The following is a 13,188-nucleotide window of genomic DNA, read 5'->3' as shown; positions in this document are numbered from 1 at the left end:
GGGGGGGGGGGGGACGACGACTTTGCAGATGCTGTTAGCTTCAAACGGCTCCATCCAACCAGGTGACGGAAGCAAACATGAAACTCTTTTTTGTTTGAAAGTCTGCTCCAAATTTACTCGACAACTAAGTTACTGAGGCAAAATAAACATTCGAGCCACAAAAGTGCAGGAAAGAAAAAAGGTGACTCACTGATGCACTCTGGGAGATTTTTTCTCAAATCTTCATTCGTGCATTCTGTAAAAGAAAAAAGTCAAACTTTCAGAAACTTGAAGAACACATCAGGACAAAACAACAAACAACAACCAAACACCAGACATGAGACAGATGTTTAGCTGTCCGTACCCCGACAGGGCAAAGCTGTTTTTGAAACAAAGGAGGGATCTACTTCCTGTCAGACTAATGCTCTTTCTGATATTTAATCGCCCGGCGCTAAAGGCAGAGGCGAACGATAAAGTTTTTTGTCCGTTCTATGTTTATGTCTATATCTGTTTGCAAAAAATCTCATAAGCCAGTGGACATAATGCAGCTCGTGGCTACCAACTGGCTTTAAACCTCCCCACCCAAACCCACACATTTTGACAGATATTGTGCTAAAATTTGGTTTGGTAGCAGCTGAGGCTCGTTCTCGTCACGTAGTCCCAAGTGCTTCTCATCGCACAAAGATCTTCATCTTTAAATCTTTAAACCTCAGCATCAACTGCTGGGAGTCGGGTGTATTTTAATTAAGCCCTCAGACAATCATTACACGTTCATCTACAACTGATTAACTTTTGCAGTCAACTCAACTATCAGCCAACAGAAAAATGGCTGTCACTCAGTCCGGTAACAGATCTGCTTAAAGCTTTAGCATTAGCTGTGGGGAGTCATTCCTGTAAAACGGCTGCAGTGCTCTGATTTGTCGGGGCAAGACGATCTTAGCCTAAAACTCTGGAATGAAAGGCAGCGGGCGATATGCATGCCTTCAAGCCTCGTTTGGATCGTTGTCATCGTTCCCGTATGAGTCACGCACCCTCCGCCTCTCACATCTTGGAAAATGCAACAGAATCTTTCCTGTTTGCGGGAACGTCGTTGAGGAATTTTTTTTTTTGGAGACCAAAAATAAAGTTACTGTTCCGTGTGAGTCGCTGTTCTCTCACTGCAGGACGTTTATTCTTACCCGGCGTGGAGTAGCTGCTCGTCCAGGAAAGTCCGCAGTAACTTGGCACCGTTTTTACCGTTACTTCAACTTGTTGGTTGGGAGAGACTTCGGTGCAGCCGTTCTCAACCGTCACCTGATGGGGGGGAGGGAATAAGAGCAGGTAAAAATAAATCAATGGATTAATCACCGGTTGTGTATGACAAGTTTGTCTTGGTTCAATAGAATCTCAACGACAGCGAGTAAACACAGCCGGAGGCGTTTTAGATTTAAATAAAATTACGTGGCACAACAAGGAAAATAAACTACAACTGCTGCAAACCGCAGTTGTTGTTGTTGGTTTTTTTTTTGGGACATTACCGAACGTCCGGACAGTTTTTTCCTTGACGTTTTCGTGAACATCAAGTTTTGGCAGTTCGTCATCATTCCCACACTGCCGATGCAAATGGACACGCCGTGGATCAACTCTAGAATAAAAAAAAGAAAAAGAAATTAAAATCAGTCACAAAGCCAAAAAGCGGCTCACGCCAACAGGTTGTAAAACAGCAACTCCTCACAAGCAAGTCAGCTGCTAAAATAATTGGTCACCGCGTTTTCTGAGCTGACAGCAGTTTGTGTTTCATAAAAGGAAGAAGAATCTGTTATAAGTTGATAAATAATTAAGCTCCGGTTTCCATTTGGGATGAAGAGATTTCCCCCTCTTCCAGCCAGGGCACCGACAGGTCGGCGCGGCGTTTCCTACAGGAATAAGCGGCCTCGCTTTATTTTGTGAATCATGTGAATCAAATCAATATTTAAGTCTGCAAAAGCCCAAGTTTTTATCGTGGAAAAAAAAAAGAGCGGTTTGAGAAACGAGACTTCCATCACTCCTTAACAGCCGAAAAACGTGCCATAAAAAAAAAACATGAGTAGGAACGAGACTAAATTTCCATGTTTGATTCACTGGACCTCAAAAAGTCGCCTTTAAAAACTTCCTGCTTGAGTTATATCAGCTCCAACACAACTTTGCCGGGTGCAAAGTGCACTCTCAGCTGAGACTTTATGCCTCGGTCGCACAAAATAAAGCCACAGAATCACTTTCACATCCAACTAATCAGGTACACCTACATGTTCAGCAGGAAGAAGAAGAAACAACCACCTGATGAAACGAGCTAATGATGGTTTTTTTTAATGGGAGGAAACAGCTCTAACCACTGCTCCTCCGTGTCTCTGCTCTTAATAATATTAGGAAACCTCCTTAAACGATGACACCGATCAGCTGTAATATGTTGACGGCCAACAAATAAAGAGAAAACACGGCTTGAAGACCTGCATTGTCTTTCTCTGCCTCCAGATTGATTAGGGGACCACTACTCCAGGTGGATAAATGAGAGTAACATTGTGTCAGGACAGAACACCTAAAGACCTGAAATGTTTCTGTGCTTGGTGCATTTGAAAAAAAAAACCCAGACCTTTCAATACCATTCCTGCAAAAAGGCTCTTGCTTTGGAATCTGAAGCACCAAGATGGTTATTGAAGGCTCTGGGTTGGAGCCTGCTACCTCCATGAACTTTTGTGGATTTTTCTTTAAAAACACCTTCCTGGTCCCTGCATGTTAAAACGTGTCTTTATGTTCTGACAAGGGTTCAAGTCTCGCCGTAGGTGTAAATAAAAGCTCCATTCTCTCTCCTTTATCTCCACACAGGTAACCAAGAATCTACAACAAAAGTGGCCTAAGCTGAGATTACAGGAAACGGTTGGTAATGAGAGACGCCTCCAAAGGAAAACGTCTGACAGCTGGAATTAAAACAAGCTGTTCGGGGTCTCCCCTAAAAACCACAAGTTTCTTTTTAACAATCTTTCCCCCAAAGTCCCACTCAGATTAGCTCTTATTTAGCTGCTTCTTTCTTTTAGCTACACTTCTGCTACTTTCAGCTAGCCCTGTCCTACTTTAGTTTTCCTTTTCCTACTTTTAGCTTCTTGCTACTTTTAATTTTTAGTTGGTCTTTTGTTACTTTGAGCTAGACTTAGCATTAGCATTTTGCTACTTTAGCTTTTGGCTATGCTTCTGCTGCTTCTAACTAGCACTTTGCTACTTTTCGCATCTAGCTACAAATGAGCTACTTCAGGCTTGTAGTTAGCCTTTTGCTACATTTAGCCATCTTTTTGTTTTTAGCTAGCATCTTGCTACTTTTAGCTTTTAACTAACCCTTTCCTACTTTTAGCTTCTAGCTACAGTTTTGCTACTTTTAGCTTTTTACCATTATGGGTAGTGTTTTTCTTTTTCTCTTTAGCCTTTAACAAGTATTTTGCGTGCTTAAGCTTCTAACTAGCCTTTTGATACTTTTTAATAACCCCTGCTAGCTACTTTTGGCTAGCATTTTTGCCATTTTTAGCTTTTAACTAGACCTTTGTTACTTTTAGCTTCTAGCTACATATGTGCTACTTTTAGCTTTTTTACCATTTTGGTTAGCATTTGGCATCTTTTAGCTTCTAACTAGCCTTTTACTACTTTTTATAACTTTTAGCTAGCATTTTGTTACTTTTGGGTTTTTAACATTTTGGATAGTGTTTTTCTTTTACTTTTTAGCCTTTGACAAGTATTTTGCGTGTTTAAGCATCTAGCTACCAACTTGCTACTTCTAGCTTTTAGTTAGCCTTTCATAACTATTAGTTATCTTTACGTTTTTAGCTAGTATTTTGGCATTTTTAGAGTTAAACTAGACTTTTGCTACTTTTAGATTTCTTCCATTTTGGTTAACATTTTGCTTTCTTTTAGCCTTTAACAAGTGTTTGGCGTCTTTTAGCTTCTAACTAGCCGTCAACTAACTTTGCTACGTTTGGCTTTTTGCTACTTTTAGCGAGTGTTGTGTTTTTTAGCTTTAATACTTCAGTTTCAGCTTTTTCATCTCTCATTGTTTTTCACAGAAAACTTAATTTCTCCCGTTTCTATCACCCTCAGCCATTCGTGCATTTTAAAATCATAGCTTTGTGTATTTTATTTTATTTTTCAATCTCCTTCACCCACCAGAAAGCTGCAGAGCCGTTTTGACCCTCAGCTGCAGCGAGCACTTCTGCTTCTTTTCGCACTTCATGACCGTGGAGACGCCGATGTCGTGGAACACGGAGGGGACGTTTAGATCTTCGGGGAAGTTCTTGCACGCTGCAGGAAACCAATCTGTCCGGGACAATACGAGGAAAACATGCTTTAGAGGAAAAAAACAACTGCAAACATTTTAACAATGTCTCAGATGTTTTTAAGAGTGGAAAAGATTGGCTGGATCCTCAGAAATGCTGTACGTGCTTTAATTAGAAGCACTTTTCTTCCCACAGTATTGAAATAAAACAATTCAAGCATTATGTTTACAGCCCTCAGCATTTTACTTCCTGTCTGGCACTGTCTTTGGTGATGTATGTCTTATCATCCATGCTTTGTTTGGCAGTCAGCATAAAGGTTGGTTACACCCTAAAAGCTTCTATTACTTTCAACAGGCGTAACGCAAGTTAAGATCTTAAGTTAATTATGTTTTCTTTGCACTTGAATCCCCACGATGTTCTTTATGTGGTTTTACAATTAGATTTTCTCTTTGGCTTTTAACCCAGAGTGAGTTATCGTCTTCATCTTGATCTGTAGCTTTTTAACTTGTACTATTTTAAAGATTTTCTGCAGCTTCTTTTGTTTTATTTCTGTCCTCTCTTACATTGTTTTGTACAGCACTTTGGTCAGCTGTTATGTTGGGGTTTTTTTTTAAGTGGTATGGTATTTTTAATCTGCATTTGGTGAAACCCCTTTGCAGCGAGGGAGTAAAAAAAAAAAAAAAAAATCGGGATCACTGCAGGTGACACTGGATGTGATGAACGTAAGGAACTTGTTCTGCCGGGTGAGCATGCGTTCATACTTACAGTCTGGTTTGGTCTTGCAGTGAAGTCCCTGCAGGAAGAGCAGCAAAGAGAAGAAAGTTTGTTAAAAATTTTGAAGAGGAGTTATGAAAGGGAACAAAGGTAGCTGACTCACGAGGAGGAAGAGGGTTTTCTACATCCTTATTGCTCTTTAAAAAACCCTGCATGTCTGCACAGTCGCTCATAAAATTAAAGGCCTTGCAGTTGGTGAAGGAATGCTTATCACCTGCTGCTGAAAAAAGGGGCGGGGTTACAGACGTTTTGGTCAAACCTCGTGCACCTCGACGTCACGCATGATCTCATACAGCGTTGTGAGATCTCGTGCTGTGAATTACTCTCAGCTACCACCACACCACATTTCAGCCATACAGACATTTATGCGCTGGCTAACGTCGATCAGCTGCGGTGGCCATGTTGAATTGTTGCGACTCCCCGAGAGATTCATTAAAATCTGCCAAGTTCTTCAAGAGATATTTGGCTAACACATTACTGTGCAATGTGTAGTGCTCAAAATGTGTGTCAGACATAATGCTTTAGCTCAGCATCTGTAAAACCAGCTGAGTTATCAACATTTCTGTCTTCCCTACGATCAGGTAGCCATCTTGAATTGGGGCGACTCCATTAATTAAATCAGTTGATGATTAATTTCCGCCCAGCGGTTCATGAGAAACTTTGCTAACAGACAAGCGGTCTCGACTCCAACAGTGAAAAATTTTAAACAGAGGATCTCATGCGATCGATTAGCCACAGAATACATGTTGGGGATGACTCCCAGCTACTACCACACCAAATCTGAGCTCAGTATCCAGCAAACGGGCGGACTTATAGCCACTGTCGTGATTGCTAAATCTGCGTAACTTCAGCAGTTAATCTGTTGTCAATGTGCAAACAACGATTGCTTTCTGAGAGTCAAAACCTGCCCACTGGTTCATGAGATATTTTGCTAACAGACAGACAGGCTGAGGGTGACAGGATAAAAAGGTATGGCGTGACTTGATGTACTTTTATTTTTCTATTTGCAAGTCAATTACACGGCACGCCATTTAAAAAAAAAAAAAAAGGCAAATCGTGACATTATCTCTCACAGAGATGCACAAACTGCACGCTCCACTGCACCCATCGAGTTGTTCTAGGCTCTTTTCCAACGTTACCTTCTGTCAGAAATATGTGGATGATATTCAAAATATATTTTCACTGCTGTTCCTGCACTGGCCGATGATGTATAGAACTGTCAAAAAGGTGTTTTCTTCGGCACATTAAAAGGAGCCGATTTCGTTTGTAAAGAAAACGCCCCAAGGTTCATCTAGACTTTTTAGAAAAACATTTTTTTTTTTAAAAAAGGAGCATCTGAAATGGGAGGCTCCAGATAATTGTGGTAATTGGAGAGGGAAAAAAAATATGTTTAATAAATAAGAACTCCAATGCTTGTGATGAAGCTCAGGCTGGACTCGTTCAAGGAAACGTTTGTCAAAAATTCAGAAATCGATAAAAATCTCAGTACAGATCGTGCGTTCTGTTTAATCTGGAGGTGTCAGACAGAAGTGTGTGATTAGAAAGTGTGAAAAGGGACAAAACATTGCTATCATGAATCTTTTAGGCATGCGGGAACTTTGGAAAAGTAAACAAAAAGGCCTGGTGAGTTTGGTAATCGTTTTTTCCAAACTATTTAAAACAAGGCCCTCAGATTGCTGTTCATTAAAGGTGGTTTCCCCCTCCAACTATTGTGAGGTCATTCGAAATATTTCAGAGACACCAATGACGTCAGCCCCACCTGCTGAGTCTGAAAACGTCATCTTGTGAGTTTTCTGTGCAGCTGCAGAAACTTGGAAAGGATAAAACTGATACAATTACCACGAGGAGGAAAAAACACAAAGAGAGCGTAAGTATCTGCTGCTCCTTCCCTCCTATAAAAGGATCTCAAACAAAGCCTGTAAACAAAAGCTCATCAGATGTTTTGAAGATCTTATCCTTTATGGAATACCTTTGTGACTCACTAGATGAGTCATCCAGTGTAAGAAATTAACTTTACAACTCTGCTTTCATCTCCAATCACCTTTAAAGAGCATTACAGGGAAACACAACTTTATGAGTTTATCTTAAAAGCCCAAGCTTTAAAAAAATCAAGTACTACAAGCAGAACTAATGCACCTAATAAGCCAAATAAGTATGTGTCAATGAGACAGATTGCAGAAGTAGTAGTAAATCAAAACAGTTGCAGACACTGAATTCACAGCGACGATAATTATAGGACGCAGATTTGTTTAAAAGCTCCATCTGCAGGATTTTATTTTTATATGAGGATGAGTTTACCTGAGAACATCTTGAGTGGCAGTTCTCGATCCTCTCCAGTGCTGTGCTCTCTGCTGCAGCTCCATTCCAGCTGCTGTAAGACACCAGCAAGGTAAGCCAGATGATCATTTTCACCACCAAACACAGGACTACTTCTGCTGCTGCTTTTAAGTGTTTCCTCTTCTCGTCTTCCTTTCTGGGAACCAGAGATGAAGGAAAGTCTCTGTGACGGTTTCCCGCCAGGAGTGTGAGGTGAGCACAACAAAGTGACTGTCAGCTGCTTAACACGGTTGATATTTGTCAGGGGAGGCGGGGCTCTATGGTCCCTATTTGGGAAGGTTGAAAACAAATGCAAGTCACATCCCTTAAAATACATCCACCAATGTACTAATCTGACACATATTTTGCAATATAGGAACTTCTGATGGACTCATAACTGGAACAATTATGACCCATAAACCAAACGTACCAACAAGTATGACATAGGTTGTCTGGAAGGACAGCATTCCCTTTCAGGAAGGACAAAAATATATAGCTTTGCAGTGAAATATGCCAATCTTTTCTAGTCACAGCAGCTCGCTTGGATTGAATTTAAACGCATTGTTCTATTATGTTGTGATCCACAGGGAAAAAAAAAAACAAGACTAAATAAACTAAAGATAGTTTAAATCAGTGGTTCCCAAAACGAGTCTCAGAACCGCATATAACTAAATGTAAACAAACTGCTAGTTGGTTATTTTTACCGTATACATTACAAACTAGAAATACGATAACCATTAATAGTTAAGGCTTGTTTAAAATAAAAATAAAAGGTTTAAATCTGACAAACTGCAAACCGAATTGGCGAGAAAATGATTGTGTCGTGGGAAATTTTAACCTGCTCAAAAAAAATATATATCTGAAAACCAAATCACGTCTGAAAACAGGAACGGAGTCATCTTGGGCGTCTCGACTTATTCTCAGTTTAGCTTTCGGGAGTCAGAAAGTGCAAGAAAGGTGGGATAACATCGGGAGGGTTTAGAAACGGCTTCTGAGCGAGCTCATTAAAAAACCAAAAGGGATTGTTTTAAACTGATTCAAGACTAAAAGGAGGATAAATTGAGATTAAATATGAGATATGATTGAGACATAATTGTGACTAAATCTTGATTTAGTCACAGTTATGTACTTAATGTGTCAAAAGTAGAAAAGAGTTTTGAATATTTGAAGTCTAGTTAAAATGGGTGAATCTGAAGAATTAAGGTGACCATCACAGCCGTTTATTTAATGTATTTTGTTTTTTTTAAATTAGCTTCTAATAGTGACATCAAGTCAAGAATTTGTGAAGTGTGGTTCCAAGTGAAAGTTTGTGTATTTTCTCGCAATTTTGTCTTCAACTGGTTGCCAATAGTGACACTCCAGATCTGAGAAGGGCCAGGACCAAAATGGATCAGAGTCATTTTAAGACAATAATCTAAAAAATGTGGCTATTACAGCAGAAATATTATGATATGTCTGTAGAAAGTGCCCCAGGCTGCATAGGAACTGCTGTTACAAATAAACATCTAATTTTTTTTTAATTATAAATAATTGCGTCATGTGAAATCAACCGTGGTTTAAAGGTTTGTAAACTAGTGTTTACATAAACTGCTATGAACCTCTTGGGATGCGAGTTGTTTTAAGACGGCAGCGGTCCACTTCGTTCTTCATGAAACTGGCCGTCTGCTTGTTAATCTGGTCAGAACTCGAGTCCGTTTTCTCCGTCTGCAACAGATAACACACTGATTCTTCATAAACGCCTTTCAATACGGTTCAGCAGATTTGAACAAACACTTTTATGTTGAACTCTGTGGGTGTATTTTGTTTCACTGTCTGCCTGCTCTGCTGAAGGTAAGAGAAGCAGAAATAAAACTTCCTCTTGGCATTTTGTACTACTGCTTTTGAACAGGTACAGTTAACTTAACAACTGCTGTTGGCTTTTTATGTCCTTGCAAACTGTTTTGGTAAACATGTTTGCACACTGTTACAATTACGCCTTTATAACCAAATGAATTCCCTTCTGAAAGAAGATGGAAAAACAGTTGGCACCTACAGGACACCATGAGTCTAAATGACAAAAATAATTGGACATACCACCTTTTCTTGCTGCTTTGACATACTCCACTGACACACTCACATTCTTCATGGGTTACAAAACCTGTATTTCCTCTTGCTGACTTCAACTGTTCCAGAGAAGAGTCACCGCAGATATTGAAGTCTTAAACCTCATGCGACCCTAAATCTGAAGGGAGAGACGTGATAAGCTGCACTTTCCAGACGCTTCCAGGTCATTTTCAGGTCACATAACGTGACAACAATCAGGAACGAAATGTAGGTCAGAATTAACAGAAGTGTTTGTGTTCACCTGTGATATATCAAGTGATAAAATCTAAATGAAACAAAGGGACGGAAACAAACAAAATAACATGAAGTTATTAAAATAGAACTTATAATTTTGGGTCTTTCTTTCCATAAAAACACAGACTTGGCACCAATAATTGTTTCCTTTGAAGGAACAGTGGAAAATAAAAATAAAATAATAATAACAGCCGTAGTTCCGTCACACGTGTGTCTAATTATAGTTTAAGGTGACATTTGTGACAAAACCCTTGGAAGATTAATAGACACACATGCTTGTAAGTCAATCAAAAAGCTACTAAACACTTTGATATGCAGACTAACCTGAAGTAGAAAACAATTGGCAATTTACAATTTTTTTGGCGTAGAGGAAACTATGCCCGGGAAACTTGTTGTTACCTTAAACTGGAGGGAGGATTAATGACAGGGCGTTTCACTTATGATAAATTTATTGTAGTATTTCCTTAAAGCTCCATTTCAAAGAAGAGTATCTGAGGTTTGCAGCGCTTCCTTGAAAAGCAGTGCTTTGCTGTCTCGCTCCATCGTTGTCCTTAACATTTTGGCTCCATCTACTGGGGTTCACTGGCATTAATAATACTTTTACCCCCACCCGACCCCAAAATAACCCTCATGTTATACTTTTCAACTGAATGTGCCAATTCTCAAACCAAACTGGTCCAGATTTACCCATCCAGTCACCACTCTTGAACCAGAGCTGGCTTGATATTGTACCAACTCATTAGTCTCAGACACCTGAACTCACCATGTATAAAAAAAATATTGAAGCTATGATCTTGTTCTTGTGGTCATGATCTACGTCAGGGGTGTCAAACTCCAGGCCTCAAGGCTCCACGTGTCCTAGAGGTTTTAGATTTTTCTGCCCCAACACACCTGATTCAAATGCTATAATCACCTCCTCGCCAAATCATCAAGTTCTCCAGAAGCCCGTCCACAAGTTGTCGTCTATTTAAACCAGGTGTTTTAAAGCAAGAACACGTCTAAACCCTTGGACCCTTGAGGCCTGGAGTTTGACACCCCTGATCTAAAAAATGCAGGAGAGCAGCTCCTGAGTTTGGCATGTGTGCTTTAGACCATAGATGTGTCCTGTTGGCTACAAAGACAGCAAAAAATGGGAAACAAATACATAGTTCTTGTCAATAAATATGACCCAAAGAATCAAAAATATGACAAATTATCTGAACAGATACAGATTCAAAAAAGATCAATTATTATCTAAAAATTTTGGGCTGCTGTCTCTAAAGCTTCACTTGGGTTCTAAGGTCCAAATTATAAATTAATATCTCAGAATCTCGACATAGTATCTCAATATTTGTGGCTCTGAATATCTGAGATGAATTTACAGGTCCAGTTTTTTCAGCTCTTACCTATGGTGATGAGAAAAGAAGCTCAAACCGGTGATATTCTGGATGAAGTCCTGCTAAGTAGATGACTCAGACATTTGTTAAAAAAAGTAAATAAAAAATCGAAAAATAAAAATTCTGGATATTGTTCTCAATCGAGACCCTCTAATGCTGCATTACAGCTCAGAGCGCTGGAAGGGAAAAATGCTAAGCTCGTCGTTCTTTTTTTCTTAAACAAACAAACAAAAAATTGTCCCTTTGTCCATTTTGACTATTATTTGGTCTGTGTCCCCCAGCCTCTGCACTTACAGGTTTCTTTAAAAAAAACATAAGCGAAAAAAGGATGAGAAAGTCAAAATAATTCATGCTAACCTATGCTAACGTTAGCTGTTGCTCCGTTTGTTCGCCCGCGCGAACACAAGCTCAGATGAGACGTCACGTTACGTGCTCTCTTATTGGCTGAAACCTTTGGCCTATGAGCCGAACTGAAAACTAAATCGAGGGGGTGTGGCCTAACACCTGTCAATCACACAACCTCACATAAACATGAATAAATGAATGCTATTATTTAGAAATAATGCTCTTGTTTATTAGGTCAACAATTGGAGTTTTTTTTCTCCCCATCCATTGTGAGCCTCCTGTCAGATCCCTGCAGTTTCCCACAGTCAGTCATCATTAAACAGATTGACATTTAACCTGCTGTCAAGAGCTTTAAGCTGCTCGCTCACCTGTTCACTGTAATAAATCAGTCTCACATCCAAGGAGGTTTTATCTGCATGCTCTGAATCCTAGCATGTGTTAGGTAATGAGGTAAAAAGAGGAATAAAAATGAGGAAAGTAGTGAAGAAATTAGCCAAAACTGATATTGCCTAAAATTCTTGCATCACTTTTTAATAATCTAAGTCTACATGTTGATGTACAAACCTGAGTAAGAAGTGTGAAGTGAATCACGATCAGAAGAAATGCTAAAACTGTCACCATTGGCTCATTGTGGTCACCACGGTCACACACCTCTGTCACTCCCTGACTGCCAAGCTATTGAGAGGCAGTTTAATTGTTAGGCTAAAGGTTTGCTTATTTTAGCTATGCATTGGTAATTTTAGCTTCTGGTTTGCTTGTTTTCTCTTCAGCAATTAACCTCACTGCACATTTAGCTTATATCAACTGTTTTGCTAACTTTAATTATTAGCCACATTTGTGATAATCTTGAGGTTTGTTTTGTTGTTTTATCTTCTACACTTTAATTTAAAAATCATGTTTTAACAGATTTCAGCACACATTTGGCTTTTAACCATTTTGCTAAATTTTTACTTTTATACACAGTACAGTTATTTTACCTTTTAGCTATGGTTGTGCTGTTTTATCATTTGTTTTGCTAATTTTAGCTTTTAGCTACTGTTTAGCTATTTTTAACTTTAAGCTTTGATTTAGCAAATTTTACATATGGTTATATCAATTTTAACATATTAGCTACAGTTGTGCTTATTTTATTAATTTGCTAATTGTAGTTTCTAGCTAGTGTTGTGCTTTTCTATTGTGTAATGTTTTGCTAAATTTAGTTTTTAGTTACTGTTCAGCAAATTTTAACTTTTAGCTAATATGCTGCTAATTTTAGCTTTTACCTATGGTATTGTCAATTTTAGCTTTTACTGTTTAGCTAATTTTAGCTTTTACTGTTTAGCTAATTTTAGCTTTTAGCTATGGTTGCCCTCATTTTATCGTTAGTATAGCTAATTTTACCTTTCAGCTTTGATTTTGCTAATTTTAGCATTTAGCTCCTGTTGCTTATTTTAACATTTTGCTAATATTTTAGCTACTGTTCTGCTGTTATCTGAATTGACAGCAGACGTGGATGACATTTTAAGCAGTGTAGGTGTAATTATTTTGTTTTAAACCATCCTTGTTAGCTGTTAGCTAGGAGGGTTTTTTGCAGTGTTCAGCCGCGGAGGAGTCACGTGATCCTTTAATCTTCGCCGTATTTCCGCGTTCCCGACGATCCGAGCTGCTATCAATGACCGTCCGTGGAGGTGTGCCAGCAGCACCGATGCTGTTCCCATCCCCCTCCCCTCCGAATCAATGAGACCCTGACCGCCCGAGGCGCTTCCTCCGTCCTCCGCCGCTTCTCGTGCCTCCGTCGAGCAGCCAGC

The 13,188-nt window shown here is 39.3% G+C and overlaps 1 protein-coding gene across 7 annotated transcripts in view; it reads right to left on the bottom strand.

Moving 5' to 3' along the window:
- il17rel (interleukin 17 receptor E-like) overlaps nucleotides 1-12,302 on the bottom strand; it is a 23,941-nt gene extending 11,639 nt beyond the window's left edge. Inside the window, exons 1-9 of one of the 7 annotated variants that reach the window (XM_025007749.2) lie at nucleotides 11,066-12,299; nucleotides 9,481-9,564; nucleotides 8,942-9,047; nucleotides 7,326-7,500; nucleotides 5,019-5,046; nucleotides 4,144-4,293; nucleotides 1,497-1,603; nucleotides 1,158-1,272; nucleotides 191-235 (exon numbers count right to left, since the gene is read on the bottom strand). In XM_025007749.2, the coding sequence (XP_024863517.1) occupies nucleotides 191-235; nucleotides 1,158-1,272; nucleotides 1,497-1,603; nucleotides 4,144-4,293; nucleotides 5,019-5,046; nucleotides 7,326-7,433 (553 nt within the window). In that variant the 5' untranslated portion in view covers nucleotides 7,434-7,500; nucleotides 8,942-9,047; nucleotides 9,481-9,564; nucleotides 11,066-12,299. Of the gene's footprint in view, nucleotides 1-190; nucleotides 236-1,157; nucleotides 1,273-1,496; nucleotides 1,604-4,143; nucleotides 4,294-5,018; nucleotides 5,047-7,325; nucleotides 7,501-8,941 lie in introns of all 7 variants that reach the window. The other 6 variants (XM_025007748.2, XM_037981371.1, XM_037981372.1 and 3 more) reach the window with 6 other exon arrangements.
- Between the last annotated feature and the right edge of the window lie 886 nt (nucleotides 12,303-13,188).

The sequence above is a fragment of the Kryptolebias marmoratus genome, linkage group LG18 (assembly GCF_001649575.2).
Source record: "Kryptolebias marmoratus isolate JLee-2015 linkage group LG18, ASM164957v2, whole genome shotgun sequence".
NCBI lineage: Eukaryota > Metazoa > Chordata > Actinopteri > Cyprinodontiformes > Rivulidae > Kryptolebias > Kryptolebias marmoratus.
The sequence above is the reverse complement of the archived record's forward strand: the minus strand, read 5'-3'. Positions and strand labels throughout refer to the sequence as shown.